The 12479-nt window shown below is 38.2% G+C and overlaps 1 protein-coding gene across 1 annotated transcript; it reads right to left on the bottom strand.

Moving 5' to 3' along the window:
• Nucleotides 1-3219: 3219 nt before the first annotated feature.
• Nucleotides 3220-4155, bottom strand: LOC101835310 (olfactory receptor 8B12-like). Its single transcript, XM_005069239.1, has one exon. The coding sequence runs from the start codon at nucleotides 4153-4155 to the stop codon at nucleotides 3220-3222; it is 936 nt and encodes a 311-aa protein (XP_005069296.1).
• Nucleotides 4156-12479: the final 8324 nt, after the last annotated feature.

Here is a 12479-nt window from a genome sequence, read left to right as displayed (position 1 = left end):
TAAATAGTAACTGTATATATTTCTGAAAACAATGAATACAAATTTCCTTTTAGAAACTTAAATCAATTTTCTTGAGACTAACAACGGATTGGTGAGAATTCAGTTAACAAAATGCTTGCTGTGAAAACATGAGGACCTGAGTGCAATGCCCAGAAGCCATGGAAAGAAGTCAGGTGTGAGGGTCCATGTTGCAGTCCCAGTTGTAGACATGCAGGGACAGGCAGCTCTTGGGGCTTCTTAGCCAAGCAGCCTAATCAGTACAAGCCAAGCAAGAGACCTCATGTCAACAAACACAGTGGACACCTGAATAATGACACCTGATGCTGACCTCTGGCCTCTACATGCATGTGCACCCACACACATGAACCTACACACATGAGCAGACACACACACACACACACAGAGTCAGAAACCAACACTGCTTTAAGTAGGAAAAAGAACCGAATAGACACTTCACAGAGGACAATATCCAAATAGCTGATAAACATATAAGAAATCTCCAACAACACTGTTTCTCCAGGATACTTTATAAAAATGCTTATAATACTATTTCGCCAGCCAGCAGAGTGTTAAAGTGAGAAATACTGAGAATAACAAAAGTTCATATAGAAAGATCCTTACCTAACAGCTGTTGATGAAAGCAAAAACAGTTTTAAAACTTCACAGGATAACTTGGTGATAGAAATCCTGTGGTCCAGGGCGCTCACATATGTACATTCCCAAGAGAAATAAAGAGTACACTCTAGACATAATACTTTCTTGACAATTTTCATGGATACTTTATTAATAATATGTAGATTTCATAAACAAATACCTGCTAAGACAATAGTAAATAAAATTGTGTATTTGGACAGCAGAGTACTACTAAAGAGAAATACCTAGGAAAAATATTGTGATGCCATTCACAAGGGAAGCAGGCAGCAGTCAAAAGATAATGTGGTAGGCTATAGATGCTGCTCAGTGCCAGAGCACATGCTTGACATGTGCACGACCCTGGAATCCAGCACTGTCAAAATAAAATAAAGTAAAATGAAAAGTAAATATGCTGGCCGGGCGTTGGTAGCGCATGCCTTTAATCCCAGCACTCGGGAGGCAGTGGGAGGCTGATCTCTGTGAGTTCGAGGCCAGCCTGGTCTACAGAGTGAGTTCCAGGACAGCCTCCAGAACAATACAGAGAAACCCTGTCTCGAAAAACAAACAAAAAAAGTAAATATGCTGTTTGACACTTAATATGAAGCTCAAGCCTAAGCAAAATGGGTCTGCCAGGGTAAGAGTGAGAAGGACAGGTGTTTCCAGGAAGAGAATGAGTTACTGGGAATTTTACTGGAAAATAACAGCTCAGAGCATTCTGAAATGATGGAAATTGCCTATGCTAGGTCTAAATGGTGCTGTGTAATTTTACATACTGAGGCGGGGAATCATTAAACACTTGATATTCATATACTTTGCTGTATAAGATCACACTTCAATTTTAAAGGGAATGGATCCCAGTCAGGAGATCATTAAAAGAAAAAATGCCAGCATTGTGGAGGGGGAAGGAACCTGTACGTATTTCTTGGTGAGAAGGCAAATTGGATTAGCTACTATGGAAACAATACAGAAGTTTCTTGAAAACCTAAATTAGAATTACCATATGATCCAGCTATACCACTGGATACAGACCTAAAGGAATCAAAGTCTGCACACAGTAGAGATACCTACACACGCATGTCTCTTACAAGTCACAACAGCCAAAGATATAGAATCAGCTTTGACACTTATCAATAGATGAATGAATAAAAAAAATTGATATACATACACGATGAAGTTTTATTCAGCTACAAAGAAGATGATTCTAGGAACATGGGTGTGCTAGATACCACAATAATGAGTGAAAAAAAATCAGACACACAAAGGTAAATGGCATATTTTCCTGGGTATGCAGAATCTAGATTTATAAACAAAAATGGTTTCCATTCTTAGAGGGAAGCTATTTGTGAAGAGAGGGCAGCTACCAAGAAAAAGTATAAAAGAGATAGTGGAAGGTGGAACATGATAGAAATAAATTCTTTATACGTATGAAAAGTCAAAGTGAAACCTATTATTTTGTTCAAATAGTGTATGATAGTATTCCTAAATAAAAAAGTAAAAACAGTTGGGCACTTTTTTACTTGCCTACATTGTATTAATTTCCCACCGTTCCTACCCCTAATCCGTGTGTCTTGAATTCAGTCTTGCACTCAACCTCATTACTGGAAATATAGTTCCACTGAGCTTTACCTTCTGTGAAAACTTGTACATTATTGAATTGAATCATTCAAAGGGGAAAAGCAAATGGTTTCCAAACTGTTTTCTCTAATATAATAAAGAGAACTTGCCTAAGAAAAATTCATAATTCAAAGCATCTTTCAAAGAGTTCATTCTGTCAATGATGTATACTGATTTTTAAAAACATTATCCTTCTAAATCTGTCTATAAAGCTTTGTCTCCTTTTACCCAAATATAATGAACATACTTCCAAATCTGTCTGTTACTAAGCTTTCCATACATTTGAATGTTCCAAAGTCTGTCTCTATTTATGGAAAAATAATGAATGAATGAAGGTCCTATGCAGCGTCTTACAGCTCTGTATAATGCTTAAGGGAGAACGGGTGCCTGGTTCTTGGTTCCATTATTCCCATTCACTCTCATACTTCAAGTGTCTTGGAAGCATTTCTTTCTCAACCTAAATTTTCACCCCTAATATGCTTGCAAAAATGATATTCCAAAAATTAAGCTGAATGGCATCACTGAAAATGCGATCAGATTTGTTTAAATGCAAACATCAGTGTCAAGCTTAAAAATATGGAACTGGCCATGGAAAGGGGGGAGCAAGAAAATGGGGCTAAAAGGAAACAAATGTTATTGGGATTCAAAGGCCTGTATGTCAGTCCCAGCTCCAGTATCAGGAGCATGTGCATCCGAAGTTACCTTGTAAAACCTTTAGAAATCAGCAGTGTGCAGCACCTTATATGAATAAGTTGGACTGGGTTGTTTCTTAGGTATACTTTATCATTATAAAAACAATTTCTGCAAAATAAAGAATAATTGATGCAATTGAGCAGACAAATTTAAATATTCTTGAGAATGAGTTTTTAAGTTCTGTTGTTATAGTGTAGGAAGCACTGACTTTCACTACTGAAAAATAATGACTGTTTTAAAACTCCTAATAAAGCTTTGGTTGCTATTTCCAAAGCACTTTCACAAGAAGATTTTTCTGCTCCAGGTCTTCTTCAGAGCAATCTTGACATCCTTATTCCTCAAGCTATAGATCAGTGGGTTGAACATGGGCACCACAGCAGTGTAGAAAACAGAGGACACTTTTCCCTGATCCAGGGGCAAACTAGAAGGCGGCTTGAGATACATAAAAGCTCCCGATCCAAAAAAGAGAGACACTACAATAATATGGGAAGTGCAGGTACTAAAGGCTTTGGACCTGCCTTCTTTGGTGCTAATGTGGAGGATGCTAGAGAGGATGAAACCGTAAGATATAAAAATGGTAACAATGGGCACTCCGATGCCAATGGTCACAACAACAAAAACCACCAACAAATTGATGAAAGAGCTATTGCAGGACAGCTCTAGGAGGGGAATGATGTCACACATATAGTGATTAATGATGTTGTCAGCACAGAAGGTGATAAATTGTAGGTTTCCCATATGGGCCACAGCCCCAAAAGCTCCCATTCCATAGACACCCGACAAAAGATATGAACATACTTGGGGAGACATGGTGACCCTGTACAGTAACGGTTTGCAGATGGCGACATAGCGGTCATATGCCATTGCTGACAGGATGTAGGACTCAGAAAACACAAAGAAGCAGAAGAAGAAAAATTGTGTCATGCACCCTTCATAGGAAATGATATTCTTCCTCAGAATAAACCCCACCAGCATTTTAGGGGTGAGTGTGGTGGAGTAACTAAGATCTATGAAGGACAGGTTGAGGAGGAAGAAATACATGGGAATGTGCAGGTGAGAGTTCAGCCCTATCAAGGTGATCAAACCCAGGTTCCCCACCACAGTGACCACATAGAAACTTAGAAATAGGATGAAGAATGGGATCTGGAGTTCAGACTGGTCTGTTAATCCCACAAGGATGAACTCTGCCACTGAGGAGGTGTTCCCTGTGGCCATTCTCCTCCAGGGGTGTCTGTGAAGGTAAAACAAACCACAACAAAAGAGTCATTAAGAGAAAGAGGGCATAGTTACACACCATGAAGTACAGGGAAGCCAAAGGAGGGAGCAAGAATAAAAGAACAAAGCAGTTACTGACACTAACTACGGGACACTTTCTAAATGCTGGCTGGTCCGTAATTTCACAGGTGAGGAATGTTACAGGTGAAGTCACAATGCTACTGAACTACCAAAGCAGAGGAATTACAACCACCTGGCTCCCGAACCGAGCGCTGCTAACTGCTCTAGAGCAGGAAGCTGTGGGTCAGGCAGAACTCACCGGTTCAGGGGTTCAGCTCAGAGCCTCCTTTTACTGCTCCTGTCCATCTCCTTCCAGATGACTCAGTTGGTCTAGAGGAAAGGAAACAGTGTGCTGTACAGGCAGCTCTACTTTTGCTTCTCTGTATCTAGGATCAAAACTTTTAGTTTATCTTGGTTCCTATGCAGAATTGGATGGAGAGCTTGCTCTCTGGTTGTTCCTTTGTTGTGAGACTCCTGGACAGTTACTAGGGAATGGGGAAGCATCTTTCCCTAGCAAGTGAACAGCAGGAAACTGAGGCTTTTGTTGGAAATTTCAGTGAGCTCCCACAGGACCATTGCCCCAGAGTCTGCCTTCCTAAGGAAATGTTCATTAAACCCTTGATGATGCTTCAAGCAGCTTTTAATGAATTGTTTTTTCCTTTAAGTTACATCTTCTTGAACATGATTAAAAACAAAGCATTAAGGGGGAAATAATTTTTACCATTAGTATAGAGCACTGTGCCAGGCATCACAACAATGTACAAATAATGCTGCCATGTCTATTACTGATATTGCCCTAATACATAAGTCAGTGTACTTTTTAGCTAGCTGTATTTAACCATCACACAATGGTTACATACTTAAAAGCACCATGTTGTACATAATAAATATATGCTACATCATCTAGTGATTTTAAAAATTCTGTCAGTTTATAAATGAGAAGGTTCACTCCAGAATTGTGAGTCCACTTTGATCTTTCCAACTCCAGTAATAGTCTGAATCATTGCCTACACTGTCTCCCTGTGAGTGTCACAAGTTCTCTGAAGCAGTGTCATTAATTACAAGGATCTAGAAGTTCTAAATAGATATTTTAAAGGAGGGTAAAAAGTGCTAGAGGCAGGAAAGGTAAAGTTAGAGACTCTCAGACACCTGAAGAGGAGAGTCCTCATTTCACTCACATGACAAAAATCACTTGACCATATCCAAACTAAAATACAAAAAAGTTTACTATTTCATCCTATTATCTGCTCAGGCAGATTAATAGTGAGGATTAAAAACAAATGCTTGCCAGACACTTATCATCTGTTAATGTCTGAAAGGACAGGCATTGTCCCTAAGCCTAGCAATAGGGATTTGATGGCTTTGACCAAGAATGCATTAGACAGCTTCTGTGTTACAGACATTCTTCTGAGCTACTTTACTCACCCCGAGAGGAGAATAACAAGTAGTATTATTATTGTTATTGTTATTATCATCATCATCTTCATCCCATACTGGAAAATAATGTTGTACACTTATAAGGCATTATTCAAGTGCATGAGAGACAATGCATATGAAATGTGGGGAAAAAAACACGAACAGGAAAATTTCTGTGAAGAAAAGTTAAACCACTCAGAGAAGCAGAAAGTGAAGGAACATTCCAGTTTTAACTAGTTATCTGACATCTGAACATAAGATTTGTGAAGTGTTGTTTGAGGAAATCAATTACTTGACTACTTATCAGCATCCACTGTTTGCTTGACACAAGACCCTCCTCAAGACATCACATTTTTACCCTGAAACCTAAAAGCGGTAAGTTAACTAAGAACAGTGAGTGACACTAAAGGGAGAAATTTCTGGATATAGTAATAGGACAGAAGTGTAGAAGACCTCGCTGGGGATTTAGGCAATCATGAGTCAACTCTACAGGTCCCTGACTGAGAAGAACATAAGTTCTTGTAAGGCTCTGTTTAACAACTTACATAAATTCCATAACCAAGAAATAACATTTGAGGAAATTCAAGGTTTTGTTATCAAAACGTTTATAATAGTTTTAGACCAGTTAAGTCTAGAAATTTCTTGGACTTGTTTCAAAATTTTAACTCAAAGGTTCTCCTCCAGCCAAATCTAGCCACCGCCACCATATACATGACAGCAGGTATATGTTTTGTGGTGACTGCACATACATCAATGAGGATTAACTAACTCCCAACTCAGTCTCAGTCATAATGGCATCTCATTGGCCAACTAACACATAACTACGCACATCTCAGATAGAAGCTAATGATTTCCATCTTCTGTTCTTCATCCCACCACACACAATTGAGAAATACATAATATCAAACCATTATAAAAATAATACTTATGTCCCACAAAGCAAGTATTCTTTGAGACCATGTCGGCTGGGGGAAGACCTTAGGGATTCATAAATTGTTTACTTGTCTCTAGGAGCTTTGGCAAGTTCTACATGTATGATATAACACCAGGGAAAGTTCTTTTGAGGTTAATGGTTCACAAATGGTTTCCATGGGAACTTCATTTCAGTGCATCAATGTTTTATTTCAAGTGAACCAGGGCTTCTCGGGTGTTTCTACTGTTAACTTGCTGCAATATAATGAGAGGGAAGCAAGGAAATATGTCCTTGATTACCTACCTGATACAAAACTGTCTCTCTTCCCCAAACTTGAAACTATGTATAATAGATTCCTTGCTTGATTTACTGTTAATAGAAAACTATATGTGAGACAGGGATGATAACAAGCTCATTGAGGCAAACATATGCACTACATGGGGTTTTTATACATATGGTGTAAGTTTTAGCCTCCAAGAATCTGGTCTGCCATCAAATAACATGTGGTGTACTGAGAATGACTCTGTCCACTCTACACAAGAGAAATCCAAGAACAGCCATAATAGCAGCGCACCAGACAGCCTGTCCGGAAAAAGATGGCAGTTGAGTTGTTCCGATCCAAAATGAGTTCAGCTGGCCCCTAAGGATGTGCATAGATTAGTGTCATCTATAAGACATCTCCCTATAACATTAATTTTAATACGTACATTTATCATGTCAAATGCTAAGTTAAAAAAAAAGTCCAAAGAAATGGCCTCTTTCCCAAAAGTTTATAATCTGACAGAGGCGTCTCCCATCTGTTTCCTCCTCCTTTTACTCATCTTTTGGGTTCTAAAACTTCCAGGCTTCAGTTCTCAGTGATCTGTGCCTCTTCCTTTCTACATACTTGATAATCTCATTCCGGGTCTTTAAAGATCTTCACCACCACTCCAGCAGGGAAGCAAGTGGACTAACAGCAGATCTTCACCTGTCCCTCCGGGTCTCCAAATCCCCACTCCCAAGCCCCACCCACTCACATTTCATCCCTAGTTCAGCAGCAGACCACCTGCTGAGGCTACCCTCCCCCAGGTGCCCCCAGATCCAGTGGAACTCACAAGTCTTCTCTGCCTAACTATTGCTTTACCCTGGCCATGACTGGAGTGGGTACAGGCAACTCTGGTCAGGAAACAGGTAAGCTAATTGCAGATCTTCACCTCTCCCTCTGCTCCTCCAAATCCAATCCCACAGTCTTATCCCCAGCTTTGTAACAGACTACCTGCTGCAGCCTCCCATTCCCCCCACCCCACCTCCAGTAGATCACACAGATCTACCCCTCCAAACTTCCTTCCCTGAACTCATTGCTTTATCCCAGCCCCCAACTCCAACAGGCGTTCCCTGGAAATCCTCGCTCTCTGCTCTGATTCCAGGGAACTAAGCAGATCCTGATAGACACCCAGATAGATAGATAGATAGATAGATAGATAGATAGATAGATAGATAGACAGATAGACAGATAGACAGACAGGACATCCTGCTTTCTTCCCTCCTGTGGGCTTGATCACCAACACCTCTCCAAGCCTATCCCCTTCTAAGTGTCACCTCCTAATACCTAGAGATACATTATACCTGGGAACATCAGTGGCTACACCTATCAGGATCCCAGAGTAACTTCCTACAGGCAACACATTCTCCTAAGAACCACAGAGGAATCAGAAATCAAGAAACAAAACAATCACCTAACAAAGACAAGACCAGATATCAGCACATAAAATTATGGTCTTCCAAATCCCATATGCCTAAAAACACCATTAATGATAGCCAAGACAGTATGTATTCACTAGAGACTAGAAACCATGCCAAAACATGCCCTGAGTATTGCAGGATAGATAAACCCTTTAAAATAGCATTATAAATATGACAGAGATCCTTAAAGATGAAATGAATAAATCCCTTAAAGGAATCTATGAAAACACAAACAGTGGAAGAAAATGGAAAACAAAACAAAACAAACAAGAAAACAAAAAACAAAACAGGTCAAAACCTGGAAGTAGAAAAAGAATCAATAAAGAAAACCCAAACTGAGGAGAATCTGAAAACAAAAAAAATTTAGAAACTGGAACAGGAACCACACAGGCAAACTTCACCAACAAAATGCAAGCAAGAGATGGAAGAGAGGATCTCAGGCATTGAAGACATGATAGAATAAATGGATACCTGAGTCAAAGAAAGTGTTAACCTTTAAAAAATATCCTGGCACCAAAATAAAAAAAGAGATAGGAAATCTGATACACTAAAAAAGACCAAATCTAGGAATAATAGGAATAGAAGAAAGAAAAGAAACCCAGATCAAAGATCCAGAAAATATTTTCAACAAAATCATAGAAGAAAATTTCCCTAACCTAAAGAAGGAGATGCCTATTAAAGTAAAGGAACCATACAGAACATCACCAGACTGGACCAGAAATGAAAGTCCCTGTGGCAAAAACTGAATGCACATAACAAAGAAAGAATATTAACAGCTGCAAAGGGAAAAGTAACATATTAAGGCAGACCTAATAGAATACCACTTGACTTCTCAATGGAGACTTTAAGAGCCAAAAGGGATTGAACAGGTATTCTACATACTATAAGAAACTAGACCTGCCAGCCCAGACTCCTATACCCATCAAAACCTTACATCACAGTAGGTGGAGAAAATAAGACATTCCATGATAGAACCAAATTTAAGCAATCTCTACCTACAAAGACAGCCCCTACAGATTTTAAAGTGAAAACTCCAATCTAAAGAAGTTAACCACACCCAACACCTAAGAAAACACAAAGAATAAATAATTCCAGACTAGCAAATCAAAATATGGATATAAGAGGGGAAGTGAAAAAAACAACAAAAAAGTAAAAGAATACCTTAAGCACTCGGGGCAGAGGTAGGCAGATCTCTGTGAATGCAAGGCCAGTCTGGTCTATAGAGTGAGTGCCAGGACAAGCTCCAAAACTATACAGAGAAACCCTGTCTCAAAAGAAAGAAAAAAGAAATGAAGGAAGAGAGGAGAGAGAGAGAGAGAGAGAGACAGAGACAGAGAGAGGAGGAGGAGGAGGGGAGCATGGGAGGAGGGACTGGGAGGAGAGGAGGAGGAGGGAAACCGCAGAACTATTCAGGTTGTAAAAATAAAACAAATAAATAAATAATAGTGAAGAGAGGGAAAATACACACAAACACACACACACACACACACACACACACAGGCTGTAACAACTAAATAAGAAAATTCCACAGACATCATTCACTGATATCTCTCAACATAAATGTTCTTAATTTCCCTAATAAAAAGACAAAGATTTACAAATTAGATATGAAAACAGGATCTGTTGCATCTAAAAAACATGCTTTTGCATCAAGGATAGGCATCATTTCAGGGTAAAGTGAAGGAAAAACATACTCAAAGCAAATAAACCTAAGCAGAAAGCTTTATAACCATTTTAATATCTTCAAAAATAGACCTGAAACCAAAACTATTAAGAAGCTAGGACATGACACTACATACTCATCAAAGGAAAAATCCACTAAGAGGATATTATAATTCTTAACATCTATTCAACGAATGCAAGGGCACCCAAGTTCATAAGAGAAACACTGTGGCAACTGAAAACAAATATTGACTCTCACACATTGATAGGGGGAGACTTTAATACCTGACTCTCACCAGATAAAAACTAAAAAGAGACATGCTAGAGCTAAGTGACATTATAAACCAAATGGGCCTAACAGATATTTGACCGTTTCACTCATAAAAGAATATGCCTTCTCTGTACCCTATGCAGCTTTCTCCAAAATTGACAGCATGCTTAGACACAACGCAAGTTTAAGCAGATACCCTATCAGACCATTGCAGATTAAAGCTGCATATCAACAACAGAAACCTTACAAAATCACAGGATATTTACTGAATGAAAAAAATGGATCAAGACAGAAATTAAGGAATAAATAAGATTTCCCAGAGTTGAACTAAAATTAATACACAACATACCCAAAATCATGGGACACAATAAGAAGGTCTAAGATGGAAGATCATATAACTAAGGGCCTACATAGAAAATTGGAGAAATATCATACTAATAACTTAACAGCACACCTAAAAGCTCTAGAATAAAATGAAATCACACTCAAAAGGAGTAATGGTAATAAACAATCAAATTCAGTGCTGAAATCAATAAAATAGAGGAAACAAGCAAAAAACAATACAAAAAAATCAGTGAAACAAAGAGTTGGTTCTTTGAGAAAATCAATACAATTGGTAGACCCTTACTCAAATAAACTAAAAGGTGGAGAGAGAATAACCAAATCAGCAAAATTAGAGATGAAAAGGAGAACATAGCAATAGACACCAAGGAGATCTAAAGAATCATAAGGACATTCTTTAAACCTATTCTCTACCAAATTGAAAAATCTAATATAAATGAATAATTTTCTAAAAAGTTACCACTTATCAAGTTAAATAATCATGGTAAACAGACCTATAACCCCTAGTGAATTAGAAGCCACCATTAAAATTCTCTCAGCCAAACAAAGCCCAGAGCCAGATGGTTTTAGTGCAGAATTCTACCAGACTCTCAAAGAGTTAACACCAATACTCCTCAAATTACTCCACAAAATAGAAACAAAAGACATTGCCTAATTTATTTTACAAGGCTGCAGTTATGCTGATACCCAAACCACATAACACCCAATAAAGAAAATTACAGAATAATTTCCCTTATAAATATAGTTGCAAAAATACTCAATAAAATACTTGCAAACTAAATCCAAAAACACATCACAAAGGATCATCCCCCATGATCAAGTAGGCTTTATCCCAGAGATTTAGAGATTATTTAACATACATAAACCAATCAATGCAATCCACTACTTCATAAACAAACCAAAAGAGAAAAACCACATGATCATCTAAATAGATTCAGAAAAGGTCTTTGACAAAAGCCAACACTCATTCATTATAAAAGTCCTGAAGAGATTATGGATACAAAGGACATACCTCAACAGCCTTAGCAAACATCAAAATAAATGGAGAGAAACTCAAAACAACTCCACTAAAATCTGGACAAAGCAATAGCCTACAGAATGGGACAGTATTTTCATCAAGTACACATCACATAGTGGACTACTACCCAAAATATATAAAGAACTCGAGAAACTAGATATCAAAAAATCAAATAATTCAATTAAAAATAGGGTACATAGCTAAACAGAGAATCCTCAAAAGATGAAACTCAAATAACTGAGAAACACTTAAAGAAATGTTCAATATCCTTAGCCATCAGGGAAATGTAAATCAAAACTAGTTTGAGATTTTTATCTTACACCCATCAGGATGGCTAAGATCTATAACACAAGTGACAGTTCATGCTGGCAAGGATGTGGAGTAAAGGGAACACTCTTCCACTGCTGGTGGGAGTGCAAATTTGTACAGCCACTATGGAAATCAGTGTTGTAGTTCCTCAGGAAGATAGAATTAGTCTACCTTAAGATCCAACTGTACCACTCTTGGGCATATACTTAAAGGACACTTCATTCTATGTCAGATACACTTGCTCATTGCTGCTATACTCATAATAGCCAGAAACTGGAGACAGATTTCTCTCAACAGAAGAATGGATAAAGGAAATGTGGTACATTTATACTATGAAGTATTACTTAGCCATTAAAAAAAAGAAGAAATTTACAGTCAAATGGATGGAACTAGAAAAAAATCATCCTGATTGAGGTATCCCAGACCCACAAAGATAAATATGGAATATATTCACTTATGTATGGATATTAGCCACTAAGTCAATGATAACAATCCAAACAACCATAGATGTTAAGTATAGAGTAAGGAACTATAGGGGAAAGATTGATCTCATTAGGAAAAGAAAATAGAATGGATTCATGGGGGTGGCTGGAACAAGAGAATCGTATGGG

This window comes from Mesocricetus auratus, unplaced genomic scaffold (genome assembly GCF_017639785.1).
Source record: "Mesocricetus auratus isolate SY011 unplaced genomic scaffold, BCM_Maur_2.0 Super-Scaffold_100022, whole genome shotgun sequence".
Classification (NCBI taxonomy): Eukaryota; Metazoa; Chordata; class Mammalia; order Rodentia; family Cricetidae; genus Mesocricetus; species Mesocricetus auratus.
This window is presented reverse-complemented; position numbering and strand designations above follow the sequence as displayed.

What these genes read in the sequence shown, in the direction of transcription:
- LOC101835310 (XM_005069239.1), bottom strand. Translation starts at nt 4,155, where the DNA reads ATGGCCACAGGGAACACCTCCTCAGTGGCAGAGTTCATCCTTGTGGGA.